The sequence below is a fragment of the Nicotiana sylvestris genome, chromosome 1 (assembly GCF_000393655.2).
Source record: "Nicotiana sylvestris chromosome 1, ASM39365v2, whole genome shotgun sequence".
Classification (NCBI taxonomy): domain Eukaryota; kingdom Viridiplantae; phylum Streptophyta; class Magnoliopsida; order Solanales; family Solanaceae; genus Nicotiana; species Nicotiana sylvestris.
This window is the reverse complement of record NC_091057.1, coordinates 167,088,678-167,108,461: the sequence shown is the minus strand read 5'-3', so window position 1 is coordinate 167,108,461 and position 19,784 is coordinate 167,088,678. Positions and strand designations below refer to the sequence as shown.

The window sequence follows — 19,784 nt, the reverse complement described above, 5'->3', positions numbered from 1 at the left end:
ATATTTTCCTTACCATCCATGATACCTATTTTGGTGCTTCCATGATGGCAAAGATTTGATCCTTAATGTAGTAGCTATGAATCTATTTGATCCGCATCTTATCTTTCTTGTTTGCCAATTCCCAACATGTTTTTGTGATTGTTGCCTTATTCCATAATGTCAAGTTGATCAAATTAAGTCCCCCTGTTGCTCTAGGTGCACACATCTTGTCCCATGCCACTAAAGCTTTTTTAGTGATTATATTCTCCCCCGACCACACATAGCTTCTATAGTCGGCCTCCATTGATTTAACAATTTTAGCTGGTATGATGAATATTTGTGCCTAATAAGCTTGAATACCAAAGATTACTTGTTGCACAAATTGGATTCTGCCTGCATATGAGAGCTTCTTTAATGTCCAAGAGGATATTTTAGCCGCTATTTTGTCAATGAGTGGCTGCCATTGCATTACTGAGAGTTTCTTTGTGTCAAGTGGTATGCCCAGATATCTGAAAGGGAGGGATACTTGACTATAACCTAGCTTTTGTTGTATCTTATGTTTTACTTCTAGGCTGACTCCTCCATAGTAAATAGAGTTTTTGGCTATGTTAGCTTTAAAACCTGATGCTGCTGAGAAAATGTTGAATCTGTCATGTAGTAGTGCTACAGATGTAGCATCTCCTCTTACAAATAGTAAGAGGTCATCTGCAAAACTCAAGTGAGTTAAATCCATCCTGGAACACATGGGATAATAATGGAATGTCTTTTCCTGCTTCAAAGTCCTCAAATTTCTGCTCAAGTACTCCACTGCTATAACAAACAAAAAAGGGGACATTGGATCCCCTTGTCTCAACCCTCTAGCTACATCAAATAGTTTAGTTGTTTCTCCATTGATGAGTATAGTATAGTTAATAGTTATCACACATTCTATAATCCACTTAGTGAATTTGTTTGGGAAACCCAAACCTTCTAGCATTTGTTGTAATTACCTCCAATCCACTGTGTCATAAGCTTTTTGGATATCCACCTTGATGAGACATCTTGGTGAAATGTTCTTCCATGAATAAGCCTTGACCAATTCATGAGCAAGCAAGACATTATCTGCCACATTTCTACCTAAGATGAACCCTGCTTGTGTATCTGAGATTATTGAAGCAATGACTTTCTGAATTCTATTGGCCAATACCTTGGCTATGAGTTTATATAGTACTGTACAACAAGATATTAGTATGTATTCTTTGATGCTTGAAGGGTTAGGAACCTTAGGAAGTATTGTGATAGCTGTGCAGTTGATTGCTTTGTATAACTTCCCTGTTTGAAAAAATTCCTTAACTGCTTGACAAATTTTTGAGTTTAGAAGAGGTCAAGCTATTTTGAAGAATAAAACATTATATCCATCTAACTCTGGTGCTTTATCATCTCCATAGCACACAATCTTTCATATATTTCTTGGTCTATAACTTCAGCACAAAGACTACTCTACTGCATGTGATTGATCACTGGTCCATTTTTCATCACTTGTTTATTTACTGCAGGTAATTGGGCTGCAGTAGATCCCATCAGGTATTTATAAAATGTAGTGAACTCTCCTTGGATCTGGTGATGGTTTGTTAATCTATCTCCAAAAGCATTGACAAGTTTTGTGATAACTTTTCTTTGTCTTCTTTCCTTTATAATTGCTAAAAAGTACTTGGAGTTTGCATCTCCTAGTCTTATCCATTTTTCTCAAGCTTTCTGTTGAAGGATGCTTTCTTCTATTAATGATCATTTTTCTAGATTCTCTAAAAGTTGTGTCTCTTCAGCAACTAGTTCATCTGAGTAGCAAGTAAATATTTGATCTTGTACCCCTGCAGCTTATTCCTACTTTGCTCCAATATTTCTTTGATACCTCTAAGCTCTGTGTTATTTAGTTATTTAAGTAATAGCCTTAGAGCCTTCAGCTTGTGCCAAACATTCTTCATAAGATTTGAATTATTATGTTCTTTCCATACTTCTTCTACCAATGTCATGAAGTTTGGATGGTTCGCCCTTACATTGAAGAATCTAAATGGAATTTTACCACTTGGTTATGCTCTCCTTATTGTTATTACCATTGGAGCATGATCTGATATGAATGGGAGTCTGTATTCTACTTCCATGTGCCTATATGTTTGCATCCAGTCATCATTTCCTATAGCTCTATCAATTTTGCTATAGACTCGATCAACACCTTGTTGCTTGTTTGACCAATTGTAGAAATCCCCCTTCCAAGGTAACTCATTCAAGTTTAACAAATGCATACAGTCTGAAAAGTCTTGCACTTTATTGCTTGTGACTGGATTACCATAAAGCCTATCTTGTATTTTCAAAACTGAGTTGAAATCTCCCCAGATGATCCATGGTATAGTGCTTTGTAGTGCTAAGGCTTGTAATTGTTTCCACAATGGTTTCCTCTTTTCATTGGTGTTGAATCCATAGACTACATTCATGAAGCAGTTCATTGGATTCTTTCTGCCAGCTATACTACAATGCATTATTTGAGCAGATTGATCTAGCACTGTTATATCATAAAAGTTAGGATCCCATAACATCCAAATCCTCCCATTAAGTGCATGATCATAATTGTACCTTGTTTGCCATCCTGGTACGACTAGTTGAGCTATATGATCAGCCTTATCCTTCTTAACTCTAGTTTCTACTAAGCCAACTAACTTTATATTATTCTCTTTTATATAGGTACACAACTCTTTTTGTTTGTATCTCTTGTTGGTACATCTTATGATCTACACCATCCAAGACATCAGGTATGATGAGCTTGACCACCTGTGGCAGGTGGTTTCAAGTTAGCCATCACAGCTACACCTGTTTGTTGTTATGGCCCTTGTTTCGCAGGAGATAGAATTGCTTTAGTATAGGTCATTGGAACCCCATTGATCTCAACCGCAATCTTCCCTTTTTCTAATTGTCTTTGTAAGCCTTCCTCTGCTAGCTGCTTGTCCTCAAGATTCACAGATTGCTCAGAAGTAAACTCTTCTTTCTTGCTTGATTCTTCCACCTGTTTTTAGCTTTCCACTGAAGTGGAAGCCACTGTTGTTGCTTTAGTTTTCCATATCTGCTTCACTGGTGGTGGTCTCCTTTTCCTGGGCTGTTGATCTTTTTTAACTCCCTCTTTGGGAATTTTTGCACAATCATGCCCAGTTTAAGATATTTTTCACAGAACTCTGCTTCCAATCATATTCAAGAACCTGCTTAAATATAACACCTGAATCATCTATAACTGGTACCTTGCTTGCTAAGGGCTTGGTAACATTTACTTCAATAAGGATTCTAGCAAAGGAAATTCTTGATTGTTTGGCAGTGCACTCGTCTGCAAATATTGGAATTCCTATGGTGCTTGCAATTTTGCTCAGTGAGTTACCACTCCAACAGTTCATAGATAACTTAGGAAACCTTACCCATAAAGGTATTTTTATCAAGAATTCTGAACCAAAATCAAACTGTGGAGACCATTGTTTCATTATCAGGGGTCTATTGTTCATTGTGTATGGAGCATCACATATGATTTCTTTTATATCAACCATACTATGAAACCTGACTATGTAATAACCTTCATCATGATAGTATAATTCCGACATAGTCACAGTGTTCCACATCTGATTAATGTATCGCTCCATGTAATTGTCCTCGGGTTTTTCACCAAGCATATACACTATTAAGGCACACTTCTATTTCAAATTTTCCTTCCGTTAGAAACTTAGCGTCCACCAGACTGTATAGAGAACCGAGTTCTCTATGAGTTTCCTCTGAAAATATTAATGAACCAAACTGTAAGCGATCTGATCACGCCCAACTCTAGTCCTAAAAAGGATAAACGGTTGCTACAAATATAATCTGGTCTAAAAGTCCGGAGTCGAATCCCACAGAGAACTAAGGCTTAGCTATATCTGTTTAATCTTACTAAAAAGACAAGTTTGAACAATTTTCTAAATTATAAAGATTGAGATTTATATTTCTAACTAATTAACTAGCAAATACTAGAAAGCGGTAAAATTATCAACTAACGAGACAAAGGGTTGGAGACTAAATTAAAAAGGTCTAGAGTTATGATTTCCCCAATTGTCGGAATCCTTCTAGCTATGTTCCCTACAATTTTGCTAATGTATTATCTACTGATTGTGAGCACTTTAGATGCTGTAATTCTCTCTCGAGCAACTACAATAATTTACTAGACATATTCTCTTGAACTACGCTAGTTGGCTTTATCTAACCGCTCATTATGACCATGTCAAGACTTTGTTATTTCTAAACCTTCCATTAAATCCACCGTATTGATTTCTCACATACGTTAGGAATGACGTTCAACAACTACCTAAATATGTACTCTCTCTCGAGCACTACACACTAAATAGGCACAGTCAATTGATGGCCATTCAATCAACAACAACAAACATGTAGTTGAACAAGTAGAGAAATCCAATGGCTCAATTATATAAAAACATAATACAAAAGGTTCTATCAAAATCCTAGATAACAAATTAGCTATTCATAATAGTATGTAAAATTACAATACTAAAAGTCATAAAATACCGTTTTCCCATGTATATATACCAAGTAGGGTCGGGCTCAAACTATTATACCTTCTCCTATGCGAAAAAGGACAAGTTTCTAGGCCTGGACGTCTGCGGTACTTTCCTAGTGTACTGCCTCAGCCCGCCTCAGGTCCGTGGTCGCGGTTTCAACCGCATTTTTCACCCTGTTCCATTTGGAATTTGGAAAAACGTAAAACATGAAAGTTGTAGCCCTTTAAGTAGCTTTCCAACCATATATTGTGGAGCCCAAATGGAGTTATGAGAAAAGGTTATGTGCGTTTTACTAGACAGTGCGTAATATACCTACTCGATTCTTCGTTTTATTGCTCTATCATCCGTTGATCCCCGAATACGATCCCGATTTAATTCCTTGGGATTTTACTCAGACTTCAAAGCTCCAAATCACTTGAATTCATTTCATAACATCTACATAGCTCGGAATCACTCCTACAATGCATAAAATACACAATTAGTGCAAGACACTAGCAATTAAAGCTCAAACTCACTTAAAGTGCAGTAAATTTGAGTGTAATAAGCGACTAAAATACGTAATTATAGTCTATCATCAACACCCCACACTTAAACCATTGCTCGTCCTCGAGCAATCAAACTGTACTCTTTTTATAGACACGACCTTTTTAAACAATTCTCCTAACTCATCACACCAAGAGTATTTAAAATAGACTAAGCACATAATTTCTTCACCTCAAGATTTGACTCACAAGTACCATGCATTATTCACAACTCACCCACTTACTCTAACATAGAGGTCACTGACATTACCTTTCCTTCATGAATCAAGTTCCCTCACACAACAAAAGAGAGTAGTTCCACACAATAATATTTAAGAACACTTAGGAACTCAAGATATAAAGAATTCACTCACTCTCAGAAATAACATTCATATGCCACAAAAGATGCACCATAAGCTTGCCCGTAATATACTACTATACTAATCGAGCTCATTCAATCTAGGATCAATTAGGACTTTATTTGGTTGTAATGTAGACTACGGGATGGGTAGGATACATTTAGATATAAGAGTGACTACATCTCCCTAAGCACTTTAATACATATACTTTAACATTCAAGCCTCATACTTATGTCAAACCAAAACTCCACCTTCACATCAATGTATATTACCCCATTCTTCTTTAAACACACTTATATCAAGAGCCACCACTTATCAAGGAATTTTTTTCCACAACAATCCAACTATTCTTTTTTTATTTACAGTGCACCTTTCTCCTTATTTAATTAGTTCCACTCAAAAGCCAAACCAACCACCCCACACTTTAACCTTTACAAAGTTCATAAATAATTCAAGTGCTCATGAGAGGTTACATGGTTCAAATAGATGGTTAATTCAAATAAATGGGTAAGGTTTGTAATGTGGTTGCCAAAGAAACATGATTACAGGCTCAAAGGAGTTAACTACGATACATAATAATTAGGCGGGTAAAATATACATATCTGGTTCAACAAAGAAATGCCTATATCACTTCCTCGACTGAATAAAACTACTATTTTGCTTTGCAAACACACGGGGCAAGTTCTAGACATCAGATGCAATGCACAAAATAACATCCAAACCTCACACCCACATGGCACATAACTCACTCAGGATTGGATTCATCACGACACTCTAGTCAAAGCAGTTAAGCAAATTTAAAATCATACAATTTAAAGTACTTATACAAGAGTCAAAAACTGAGCCTAAGCGTCACAACCAAAGTACTCACTGTTCTCAAGGAATAACAAAGTCAAAAGATATTGCTTCAATTCAAAACACAACACAATAGCTCCTATTCCTAAAAAAACTAACTATACCCGGTTCAAATAAAACCCTTGAAAAAGAACCGCAACACAAAGAAAAACCAAGGGGGAATTGCTACACTACCTAACAAAAGAAAATCTTTTTATTTTATTTTTTCATTAGACTTAAATCCCTCAAGAAAATTGTCTAATAAATCCATCGTCGGGAAAAGTCCAATCTTTTCTATTTTAAAAAAAATTATTCAATTAAACTAACACAACTAAAATAGCATAGAAAGTCACACATACAATCTCCTCACCCCACACTTAAAATTGTGCATTGTCCCCAATGCACATCCATACATACAAGAGGGTAAAAGAAACTCCCTGGTAGGCCAAAGGCCGAAGCACTAGCATCTCATGGGGTACTCAGACTTCTCCCATGCCTGGTCCTTCGTATGGGTACCTCACACTTAGTTCCAACCATCTAGTTTGTTGTTGCATCCTTCCAATGGCTTTGTATTCCATACTCCTAAAAAATAAAAAATCGACACTACAAAAATAATACAATTAGAACAAAAATAAAATAAAATAAAATAAAGCAGTAAAACTGGGTTGCCTCCCAACAAGCGCTTGATTTAACGTCGCAGCACGACGTGAATCACTTTTTGCCTCCACCTTGAACTTATAAACTGAGCCCCCAATTTGGCTTCAAGTATTCGGTTATGCTCCAGGGGTGGTGGAACAAATATAATTGGACCAAGCAACCATTGTACTATTTTACACTTCTTAGCTTTTAGATGAGGTATGTAGTCCTGTATTTCTGGCAAGAAATATTCCAGACTGTAGGCACTTTGTTCCTCATTCCTTGATTCCTCAATCGGATCGGATGACTCTATTTCCATATCATCATCCAAGCCCAATGTGAAAAAATGTTTGGAGTGAGGACCAATGCGCTCAAACACATGAACTTCAGGACTTTCAACATCCTCAACATCAATGATACTAGAGTCAACAAAATTTGTATCCTTAAAGTCCTTGGCTGACTCTAGTCTCACTTCTTCAACATTGACATCCTCAAATTGTAGTTGGCTAGGTTGTTGATGTTCTACTCTGACCTCCTTAATTAACACCTCAAATTCATGCTCTTCTTGGCTACTATCCCTAATATTGGCTTGTTGAGCATTAACAACTCCAACCACTTGACTCAATTGAGCCTCCAAGTTGCGAATAGTTGCCTCTTGCCTCTCTATATGCAGTTGTTTCTCATTATTTTGTTCCAGAAGGCACTTTAACATATCATTGATCTCCTTCAGGCCCGCACCCACATGTTCTTTGTTCCTATTAACTTCACAAGAAAAAGCAAAACCATCATAGTAAGGGGTTGGGGGAAGATAAGAAATATAAGCACAACCATAAAAGTGACCATTTTTACCACCACGCACATCACACACATTCCACAAATAAGACGAGTTGTTGCACATAACTTGATCTCGAAAATATTTTGATAATTTTGATACGGGTGGTTTCCTTCACAATATGTATGAGGATCAAGAGTAGAATTATCTACACCTAAATTCCCATAATTCCAAGATGTCATGTTTCTCAAATCAATAGTTATAAAACAATTACAAAATAAAAAACAAAATAAAATAAAAGTTCAAACTTGAACCCTAGCAATATATACAGCTGCAACTACACCGTTAGTTTCCCCGCAACGGCGCCAAAATTTGATCACACCCAATTTGAAAATGCTCAATCTCATGCAAATGGAAACGTTCAATTTGCAAATGATGAAGCTATCAATGAAGCTTTACAAAAGCTAATCGCTCAACAGGTCAATAAAGCTCTTGCGACCTTTGTCAGCCAGTTACCTGTTGCACCACCAACACCCACTCCAAATAACAACACTTTGGAGAACCCTCGTTCTGGGCTTGCTAATTCAGGTAGTGGTGGAATCCCCAGCGAGTCACGAGAAGGAGAACCAGGTAACTTAGTCAATTCTAATTTACAAAATTTAGTATTAACATTGCAGAAACAGCTCAAGGAGCAAAGTGACAGCATAAAGCAAATACCTGGAGTACCGTCCGTAATCAAAGGGATAGATATGGATAAATATTCACAACCACCTTGGAAGCCAAGTACCGCTTCCCTCCCAATTCCAAAAAAATTCAAAATGCCCGATATTCCAAAATATAATGGAACAACTGATCCGCGAGACCACGTGACTGCATTCACAACAGATGTAAAAGGCAACGACTTGACCAAACAAAAAATTGAATCAGTATTGGTCAAAATATTCGGTGAAACACTAACTAAGGGAGCATTAACATGGTATTCTCTTTTACCCAAAAATTCCATAAATTCTTTTGCTGAGCTTGCAGATTCATTTATCAAAGCACATTGGGGAGCTCAAAAAGTCAAAAAAAGAATGGCAGATATTTTCAAAATCAAGCAATGGGACTCAGAGTTGCTTAGAGAGTTCGTGGATAGGTTCCAGCGTGAAAGAATGACATTACCGCATGTACCTGACAATTGGCAGCTATAGCCTTCACTAGTAATTTGAATGAAAAAAACTCAGAAGCCACGAAGCGACTCAAGGAAAGTCTTTGTGAATTCCCAACAACAACGTGGAATGACATTTGCAACAGGTATAGCACGAAGCTAAGGATAAAAGAGGATATTATCTCACTGTCTCAAAAAGAGGAAAAGGTAAGTTCCAGACGGGCAAAAATCAAAAAAAGGTCCGGTAAAAACAGGTACGAGCCATATATGGGCCCAACGGGAAAATATTCATGATCAAAACAGGACAATTCAAGGTACGATCATAGATCGAGGAATAGAGAGTCGGGCTCATCATCAAGATTTAGGAATGATCGAAACACGTGAAAGTTGCGGGATGATGATAGAAACTTGAAGGCAAGACTCGACAGTTATAATTTTAATATGAGCACTTCCGAGCTCGTAGCTATTTTAAGAAGCATGGGTGACAAGGTGCGGTGGCCAAAAGAAATAAGATCGAACCCAAACAGGCGCAATCCTGATCACTGGTGCGAATTCCACAACGATCATGGTCATAAAACGACAGACTATAGGTTGCTACAAGGCGAAGTTGATCACCTATTAAAACAAGGGCATCTCACCAAATTATTCAATGAGAAAGGAAAGCAAGCATACATGAAGAATAGGCAGGAGCCCCCTAAACCACCTTCTCCCAAAAGGACCGTTAATGTTATAAGCGGAGGTGAAGACATCAATGGTGTGACGTACACAGTAGCCAATAAAGTTTCCAAAGTCACAATTGCCCACGGGAAGCGGGTGCGACATGTCTTAGAGGAAGAAAATATTATGTTTGATGATGTAGATGCGGATGACGTATTGTCTCCACATAACGATGCACTGGTAATATCTCTACTTGTACATGATACTAATATGAAACGAGTTTTGATTGATCCAGGTAGTTTCGTGAACATTATTCTCCTAAGAGTACTATGCGAGATGCAAGCTGAAGATAAATTAATACCAAAGGCACATACTTTGTCTAGATGTGACAATTTTAGCGTCGTGACGAAAGAGGAGGTAATACTTACTACATTCGCAGAAGGAGTTGTCAAAGATACAAAATTTCAGGTGGTAGATATGGAGATGGCTTACAATATGATACTCGGGAGACCATGGATCCACGAGATGGATGCCGTTCCGTCGACCTTACACCAAGTAATTAAATTTCCATCACCGTGGGGAATATGTCAAATCCGTGGGGATCAATAGAATTCTAGGAGCATCAACTCTGTAGCATATTCAAGTATGAGAAACGAAGAAAAATAGCAGTTACAGAATCCAGTTAAGAGTACCACAACGCAAACCTCAATTGAACAAGGGCGAATAGATGTGGACTCAAGGCCTGATTCCATTCAAGAACTAGAGGAAAACGAATGTATCAAAACAACAATTGAAGAACTGGAGGCTGTAGTGTTATCCACACAATGGCCTGAAAGGAAAGTCTATGTAGGGGCCTATTTAAGCCAGGACATGAAAGGTAAGTTGATTGAATTTTTGAAAATTAACGTGGATTGTTTTTCTTGGTCCCATTTTGATATGACAGGGACACCACCGGAGGTAATGACTTGCAAATTAAATGAAGACCCATCATATCCACCTGTCAAACAAAAGAAGAGAAAGCAAGGAGCTTTCAAAAATCAACTAATTCAAGATGAGGTCCAAAAATTACTAAACATTAGGTCTATCCGCGAGGTAAAGTATCCTAATTGGTTACCAATACTGTTGTGGTACCAAAAAATAATGGTAAATGGCGAGTTTGTGTAGATTACACAGACCATAACAAAGCTTGTCCTAAAAATTCTTTTCCATTACCATATATTGGTCAACTAATTGATGCTGCTGCAGGACATGAATTGTTAAGCTTTTTAGATGCATATTCAGGATACAACCAGATCAAAATGGATCCTATAGATGAAGAAAAAACTTCATTTATAATAGACAGGGGGACTTACTGTTATAAAGTAATGCCTTTCGGTCTCACAAATGCTGGTGCAACATATCAAAGACTAGTGATCAAAATGTTTCAAGAACATTTGGAAAAAACTATGAAGGTCTATATAGACGATATGCTCGTTAAAACTCAACATTCAGGGGATCATATATCACACTTGTCTGATACGTTTAAGATCTTGCAAAAATTTAATATGAAATTAAATCCTGAGAAATGTGCATTCGGTGTTGCATCAGGTAAGTTTTTTGGGTTTTCTTATTTCTAATCGTGGTATTGAAGTGAATTCCGCACAGATTAAGACCATTGAAGAGATCCTTGACATGCTTACAAGCAAAAAGGAAGTGCAGAGGTTGACAACAAAAATTGCAGCCTTGGGGAGATTCATTTCCAAATCATCAAAAAAGTGCTTTAAATTCTTTTCAACTCTTAAAAAGCAAGATCAGTTCGAATGGACTGAGAATGTCAACAGGCACTCAAAAATGTGAAGACATACTTATCAAATCCGTCGTTGCTCGCAAAACCAAAAGTTGGGGAAAGATTGCTCATCTACCTTGCTGTCTTCGAAGTAACGGTAAGTGCTGTGTTAGTTCATGAAGATCAAGGTAAACAATCTCTGATTTATTATGTCAGCAAATCTTTATTAGATGCGGAGATGCGGTATCCTCAATTGGAAAAGCTTACACTTGCACTAATCATGACATCTAGAAAATTAAGGCCTTATTTTTAATGTCACCCTATTGTTGTAGTAACTGCTTATCCATTACGCAATATATTACACAAGCATGAGTTGTCAGTAGGTTAGCCAAATGGGCTATAGAATTAAGTGAATATGACATCACATACTAGCCTAGAACCACGATAAAATCTCAAGTGTTAGCAGATTTTGTGGCTAATTTTAGCCAAGAAATGCAATTGGAAGCAGAAAAAGAATTACAGGTGTTCAATGGATCTAATCCGGGAATTTGGACCTTATTTACTGATGGTTCATCTAATGTGAATGGTGCAGGCTTGGGAATTATTTTGGTACTACCTACGGGTGAAACCATTCGACAAGCCATTAAATGTCATTCTATAACTAAAAATGAGGCAGAGTATGAAGATGTGATTGCAGGTTTAGAACTAGCATGAGAACTTGGCATTAATCAGATTGTAATCAAAAGCGATTCGCAGCTCGTAGTTAATCAAATGTTGGGGGACTTATACGGCCAGGGAAGCACAAATGCAACAGTACTTAAAGAAGGTACGGGATCTGATTAGGCAATTCCAAACCTGGAAAGTTGTGCAAATACTAAGAGATAAAAATGTCGAGACGGACGCCCTAGCCAATCTCGCATCTGCAGCAGACATGGCAAGCAATGAAAATGCCTCCGTAATTCATTTGTTTCATTCACTACTCGATCCAGACAAAAATGAGGTAAATTTTAATAACTTAACCTGGTATTGGAGGAACGAGATTGTTGCTCTTTTGCAGTATGGAACCGTCCTTGAAGACAAGAAAAAAGCTGACGCGCTTCGAAAAAAGGCTGCTCGATATTGTTTAAATCAAGGCAAACTTTATCGAAAAATGTTCGGTGGTCCCTTAGCAAGGTGCCTCGGGCCTTCTCAGACAGAATATGTAATAAGAGAAATACAAGAGGGGCATTGTGGGAATCATGCCGGAGGAAGATCATTGGTAAGAACCATGATTAGGGCAGGTTATTATTGGCCTAAAATGGAAGAAGAAACGGAAAATTTCGTGGCTAAATGTAATAAAATGCCAAAGATACGGTAATAACATGCATAGACCTGTGGAGTTGTTACATCCGATCATTGCACCGTGACCATTTATGAAATGGGGGATGGATATCTTGGGTCCACTACCACAAGCAAAAGGACAGGTAAAATTCTTGCTTGTACTTACTGACTATTTTACTAAATGGGTGGAAGCAGGAGCATTCAAACAGGTGCGAAAAAAAGAAGTTAGAGATTTCATTTGGCGAAATATCATATGTCGATTCGATGTGCCAAAGGAAATCATGTGCGATAATGTCCCTCAATTTATAGGCACAAAATCACAGAGTTTTTTCAAAGTTGGCAGATCAAAAGGATTACATCCACACCTTATCATCCGGTGGGTAATGGACAAGCTGAGTCAACAAACAAAGTCATTATCAACAATTTAAAGAAGGGTTTGGATGAATCCAAAGGTAATTGGCCAGAATTGCTACCTGGTATTTTATAAGCATACCGCACAACAACAAAAACAGGTACGGGAGAAACACCATTCTCATTGGTTTGTGGAGCTGAAGCCTTAATTCCAGTTGATATAGGAGAGCCAAGCACGAGGTTTACACAAGCGTCAAAAGAATCCAATGATGAAGAAATGCGCATAAACGTTGATTTACTTGAAAGAAAAAGGGAAGATGCATTAATAAGAATGACAGCACAAAAGCAGGTCATGGAACGATACTACAATCAAAAAGCGCATCTAAGATACTTCAATACTGGGGACTTCGTGCTCAAAAGAGTTTTTCTATCTACGAAGGCGGCTAATGCGGGAAAATTGAGTCCAATCTGGGAAGGACCCTACAGGATTCATGGTATCGCAGGAAAAGGAGTGTACGAGCTGGAAATGATGGATGGCAAGATACTACCTTCACACTGGAATGCCGTTCACCTGAAGAGATACTATTTCTATGGAATACCCACGGTCAGTTATCCATATTTTAAAATTTTATTTTTGAATTGTTAAAATTTTACTAACGATTTTAGATGATAGGCAAAAAGCTAGCTCGTACTAAATGATGAATCGCGACCTGCAAGGCACGTGGAATAAATTAAAATTCCTGGTCAAGGGTTACAACTATTCTGATAGATATTCAGATGGGTTAAGCAGCCTTCATCTATAATCGCACCTCCGAGTCCCGTGTGTTTTTCCTTTTCAGGGAAAGGATCAAATGAGAGGAATAATCAAGTGCTTGAGACTTCATACTTCAAAGCTCAAACACTTGGGGGACTATATAACATACATAGAAATGTGTATAAAGAAGGTAAAGAAGATTGGGAAATAATCAAAGTTCAAGCCTGAGAAATTCACTCATTGAATGAGTCAAGTGCAGAGCAAAGTCACGAGCTAAGGCCATACCTTATCATAGTTAGGGTAAAGGCAATGTACTGAAACGGGTTATAAGGAAAAACCTTGTGTTCATTTTCTTTTTTGAAATTTGTTATAAGGAAAATAGTTACGAGAAAGTTATAGAAGTAATTTAAATACATGTAAGGTGTTATTTAAAACTTGACAAAGTTCAAATAAAAACTTGTCAAAGTTATTCCAAAAAACGTGTGTATTCCAATTTCTTTTATCGTACATTAACACCATTATGAAGTTGAGACAACTTCTTCATTAAGTGTCGAATATAAAAGGGCCCTCTTTTATAAAATTCATGATTAATTCAAGTATTCATGAAGTTAAAAACAAAACAGAAGAATTTTTGAGAAAATAAAAATGCAAGTTATTTAGTAAGTCCTTAAAAATAAAGGCAAGAATAAACAAAACGGAAGTTCGAACAACAACATAAACTTTTTAATATTAAAAACGTTTAGACTAAGTATGAACTTAGTCATAAACCAAAAGTTGTTTATACAGAGCGCCCCATAAAAAGGTTTGGGGACTTAATATTTTCAACAAAACCTTAAAAAGACCAAGGGTTACAACCACATACCACCAAAAACGAAAAAAAGGGGAAGTCAAACATCATAAACTTTTCACTGAGAAGTAGAGGAACTAAAGCAGGGTCATCAGCAGCAACAGGCTCAACTTGACTTGAAGGAGTAATACCCGTATCATCTTCAACATTTTCAGAAGCTTCAACCACAGGAGAAGAAAAATCTTGGTTCTGTTGAGTCTTTTCAATAGTCTCTTTGATCTTGGCTAACTCAAATTCCAAGTCAAAATTCTCCTGGCTAACTTCAACAAGGGTATCATGGCGGGAATTTAAAAAAGGCCAACTCACTTCAATGGCAGTTTTATCTTCAAGAATCTCGTAATCTCTTTCCCAGTCAGCAATTTCATTTCTTAACTTCTCATTTTCAGCCAAGACAGATTCATAAGAGGTTTGAAGAGAAGGTGTGAATTTTCTAAAGAGCAAACCTTATCAGAAGATACTCGGAGGTCCTCTTGAGTTTGAATCAAAGTCTGTATGAGTTCACCAACACATGCTTCTTTTTCACCCAAGAGAGCCTTCAACTCTCAGATTTCTTCACTTGCCTTGGAAATTTGCTCGGAAAAAGAGGTTTCCAGACGAGGCGTACATATCTCAGGCGTACATATCAAGCAACAAGTCACCTCGTGGCGTACATATCTCAGGCCCTCCGCCTTACTCAGTCAAAATACAGGCCCTTGGCCTTACTCAGTCAAAAATCACATAAGCCACTCGGGCAATAGTAAAACATGATGCTCAGCCCAAAAAAGTTGTTTGGAATATTATTTCAAGTGTTAAAGCAAAATAAACTTGGCTGAGTTATGAAACAGTGGAAAATAACATGACTGAGTTCAACTATAAAATCAAAACAGTGAGGAAATATGAATAACAATCCCCGAAGGGTTCAAATAGCTAGCACTAGGCCCAAGTATGGCATTCAACCCAAATAATGATGATAGCAATTAGTTTTTAGTCAAATATGCGGTAAAATCATCAATCGAGACAGACTAAGTCACAATTTCCAATAGTACACGACCCCACGCTCATCGTCAAGCGTGTGCCTCACCTCAATATAGCACTACGATGTGCAATCCGGGGTTTCAAACCCTCAGAACATCATTGACAATCATTACTCACCTTTATCCGGTCAGAACTCTAGCCCGCGATGCCTTTGCCTCTCAAATCGGCCTTCGGATGCTCCAAATCTAGCCGAAATCAGTACAAAACCATCAAAATGTGCTAAGGGAACAAAGCCTACTCGAAAATAATTAAATTACCACAAAATTCCCGAGATTGGTCAAACCCGACCTCCGGGGACACATCTCGGAATTTGACAAATTCACAAAACTAAAATCCTTATACTCTCACTAGTCTAACCATACAAAAATTATCCAATTCCGATACCATTTGGTCCTTCAAATCATCATTTTACATTTTTGAAAGATTTTACAATTTCTTCCCAAATTCCATCCCAAGTCACGAATTAAATGATGAATTCAATGATAGATTCATGTACTCTAGCCAAATCTGAGTTAGAATCACTTACTCCGATGAATTTCTTCAAAAACCTTCGAAAAATCGCCAAAATCCAAGCTCTCTAGGTCAAAATATCACATAAAACCCAAAACCTTGTATTTTTAGAGTACCCCACAGATTTCCACCTCCGCAGACCGCACAAAATCGACCGTGGTCCGCACAAAACCAGTGCGGTCCGAACAAAAATGATCGCGGCTGCACATGCTTTCCTCTGTAGTGACAGGCTTTAGTATTTTGGCCATAACTTTCGCTACAGATGACCAAATTGCCATATCTTTACCTTTCTGGAAACTAGACACGAAGGGCTACAACTTTCGTTTATTGAATCAGCTCAGAATTCCTTGTAAATCAAAGGATATGAGCTTCCGAAATAGGACCAGTGAAATGTCCCCCACCGCGGCCGCACCGCATTTTGTGTGGTCCGCACAACACCTACTGCGGCCGCACTTCATTTTGTGTGGTCCGCACAACACATACCGCGGACACACTTTATTTTATGCAGACCACGCGGGTAGGTTTCGAGGCCTGCAACCCTTCTAGACCTGCTACAGCTATGACTTTCGGCCTAAAACATCCCGGAACTCCCAGAACTTCAAACCAATTGTACCAACACATCCCATGACATCGTTCAAACTTGTTCAAAACTTCGGAATGCTCTCAACAACATCAAATCACCAATTTAACATAAGATTCAAGCCTAAGAACTCCAAGAACTCTTAACTTATGCTTTCGATCAAAAAGTCTATCAAATCTCGTCCGAATGACCTGAAATTTTGCTCACACATCCCAAATGACACAACAAAGCTACTGCAACTCTCGGAATTTCATTCTGACCTCTATATCAAAATCTCACCTATCAACCAGAAAAACGCCGAAAACTCGATTTCGCCAATTCAGGCCTAAACCTTCCACGGACTTCCAACATGCATTTTGATCACGCTCCTAAGTCCTAAATCACCTAACGGAGCTAACCAAACCATAAAAATTCCAATCCGAGATCACATACATACAAGTCAAATCTTGGTCAAGCTTTCAAATTTTAAGCTTTCAACTGAGACTGTTCTTCCAAATTAATTCTGATTAACCTGAAACCCAACACCAATAATTTACATAAGTCATAATACACCACACAGGGCAAGTCATGCTCGAGAATTGGCGAGCAAAGTGCAAAAGCTCAAAACGACCGGTCGGGTCGTTACATCCTCTCCCACTTAGACATACGTTTATCATCGAATGTGCCCAGAGTTGTTCCAAAAGACAACCAATCGCTGAATAACCTTACCATGCATATACCCGGGGGTGATCCCGCGTCACCCTATCTCATATAGGTTCGATAACACAATGCAACTAAAATTTCACAATCCAACCTAGCCCATAAAACTTAGAACCCCATTTCCACTTACGAAATCATCCATAAGATCAGAATCTCATATCTATATTTAGAATAAGCCCGAACCACCTGTAATAACCCATACCTGCAACCTCAGGTGCAATCACTTGATAGATGAATAAATAACTTCATTTATAATAGACAGGGGGACTTACTGTTATAAAGTAATGCCTTTCGGTCTCACAAATGCTGGTGCAACATATCAAAGACTAGCGATCAAAATGTTTCAAGAACATTTGGGAAAAACTATGAAGGTCTATATAGACGATATGCTCGTTAAAACTCAACATTCAGGGGATCATATATCACACTTGTCTGATACGTTTAAGATCTTGCGAAAATTTAATATGAAATTAAATCCTAAGAAATGTGCATTCGGTGTTGCATCAGGTAAGTTTTTTGGGTTTTCTTATTTCTAACCGTTGTATTGAAGTGAATTCCGTACAGATTAAGACCATTGAAGATATCCTTGACATGCTTACAAGCAAAAAGGAAGTGCAGAGGTTGACAAGAAGAATTGCAGCCTTGGGGAGATTCATTTCCAAATCATCAAAAAAGTGCTTTAAATTCTTTTCAGCTCTTAAAGAGCAAGATCAGTTCGAATGGACTGAGAATGTCAACAGGCACTCAAAAATGTGAAGACATACTTATCAAATCCGTCGTTGCTCGCAAAACCAAAAGTTGGGGAAAGATTGCTCATCTACCTTGCTGTCTTCGAAGTAACGGTAAGTGTTGTGTTAGTTGGTGAAGATCAAGGTAAACAATCTCTGATTTATTATGTCAGCAAATCTTTATTATATGCGGAGATGCGGTATCCTCAATTGGAAAAGCTTACACTTGCACTAATCATGACATCTAGAAAATTAAGGCCTTATTTTTAATGTCACCCTATTGTTGTAGTAACTGCTTATCCATTACGCAATATATTACACAAGCATGAGTTGTCAGTAGGTTAGCCAAATGGGCTATAGAATTAAGTGAATATGACATCACATACTAGCCTAGAACCACGATAAAATCTCAAGTGTTAGCAGATTTTGTGGCTAATTTTAGCCAAGAAATGCAATTGGAAGCAGAAAAAGAATTACAGGTGTTCAATGGATCTAATCCGGGAATTTGGATCTTATTTACTGATGGTTCATCTAATGTGAAGGGTGCAGGCTTGGGAATTATTTTGGTACCACCTACGGGTGAAACCATTCGACAAGCCATTAAATGTCATTCTATAACTAAAAATGAGGCAGAGTATGAAGATGTGATTGCAGGTTTAGAACTAGCATGAGAACTTGGCATTAATCAGATTGTAATCAAAAGCGATTCGCAGCTCATAGTTAATCAAATGTTGGGGGACTTATACGGCCAGGGAAGCACAAATGCAACAGTACTTAAAGAAGGTACGGGATCTGATTAGGCAATTCCAAACCTGGAAAGTTGTGCAAATACTAAGAGATAAAAATGTCGAGACGGACGCCCTAGCCAATCTCGCATCTGCAGCAGACATGGCAAGCAATGAAAATGCCTCCGTAATTCATTTGTTTCATTCACTACTCGATCCAGACAAAAATGAGGTAAATTTTAATAACTTAACCTGGTATTGGAGGAACGAGATTGTTGCTCTTTTGCAGTATGGAACCGTCCTTGAAGACAAGAAAAAAGCTTACGCGCTTCGAAAAAAGGCTGCTCGATATTGTTTAAAGCAAGGCAAACTTTATCGAAAAATGTTCGGTGGTCCCTTAGCAAGGTGCCTCGGGCCTTCTCAGACAGAATATTTAATAAGAGAAATACAAGAGGGGCATTGTGGGAATCATGCCGGAGGAAGATCATTGGTAAGAACCATGATTAGGGCAGGTTATTATTGGCCTAAAATGGAAGAAGAAACGGAAAATTTCGTGGCTAAATGTAATAAAATGCCAAAGATACGGTAATAACATGCATAGACCTGTGGAGTTGTTACATCCGATCATTGCACCGTGACCATTTATGAAATGGGGGATGGATATCTTGGGTCCACTACCACAAGCAAAAGGACAGGTAAAATTCTTGCTTGTACTTACTGACTATTTTACTAAATGGGTGGAAGCAGGAGCATTCAAACAGGTGCGAAAAAAGAAGTTAGAGATTTCATTTGGCGAAATATCATATGTCGATTCGATGTGCCAAAGGAAATCATGTGCGATAATGGCCCTCAATTTATAGGCACACAAATCACAGAGTTTTTTCAAAGTTGGCAGATCAAAAGGATTACATCCACACCTTATCATCCGGTGGGTAATGGACAAGCTGAGTCAACAAACAAAGTCATTATCAACAATTTAAAGAAGGGTTTGGATGAATCCAAAGGTAATTGGCCAGAATTGCTACCT

The 19,784-nt window shown here is 37.9% G+C and overlaps 1 protein-coding gene across 1 annotated transcript; it reads right to left on the bottom strand.

The window, feature by feature from the left end:
- Nucleotides 1–964: 964 nt before the first annotated feature.
- On the bottom strand, nt 965–3,662 carry LOC138876933 (uncharacterized). The gene is made up of 4 exons (XM_070156193.1): nt 3,174–3,662; nt 2,885–3,013; nt 2,070–2,741; nt 965–1,165 (listed from the first exon to the last, which is right to left on the bottom strand). Exons 1-4 carry the CDS (start codon nt 3,660–3,662, stop codon nt 965–967), a joined length of 1,491 nt encoding a protein of 496 aa, XP_070012294.1.
- Nucleotides 3,663–19,784: the final 16,122 nt, after the last annotated feature.

What these genes read in the sequence shown, in the direction of transcription:
- LOC138876933 (XM_070156193.1), bottom strand. Translation starts at nt 3,662, where the DNA reads ATGCTTGGTGAAAAACCCGAGGACAATTACATGGAGCGATACATTAAT. An exon ending in ATGATTGGAAGCAGAGTTCT is followed by an intron (nt 3,014 to 3,173) that starts GTGAAAAATATC and finishes AGCTAAAAACAG; the next exon opens with GTGGAAGAATCAAGCAAGAA. An exon ending in TTGCGGTTGAGATCAATGGG is followed by an intron (nt 2,742 to 2,884) that starts GTTCCAATGACC and finishes TGGATGGTGTAG; the next exon opens with ATCATAAGATGTACCAACAA.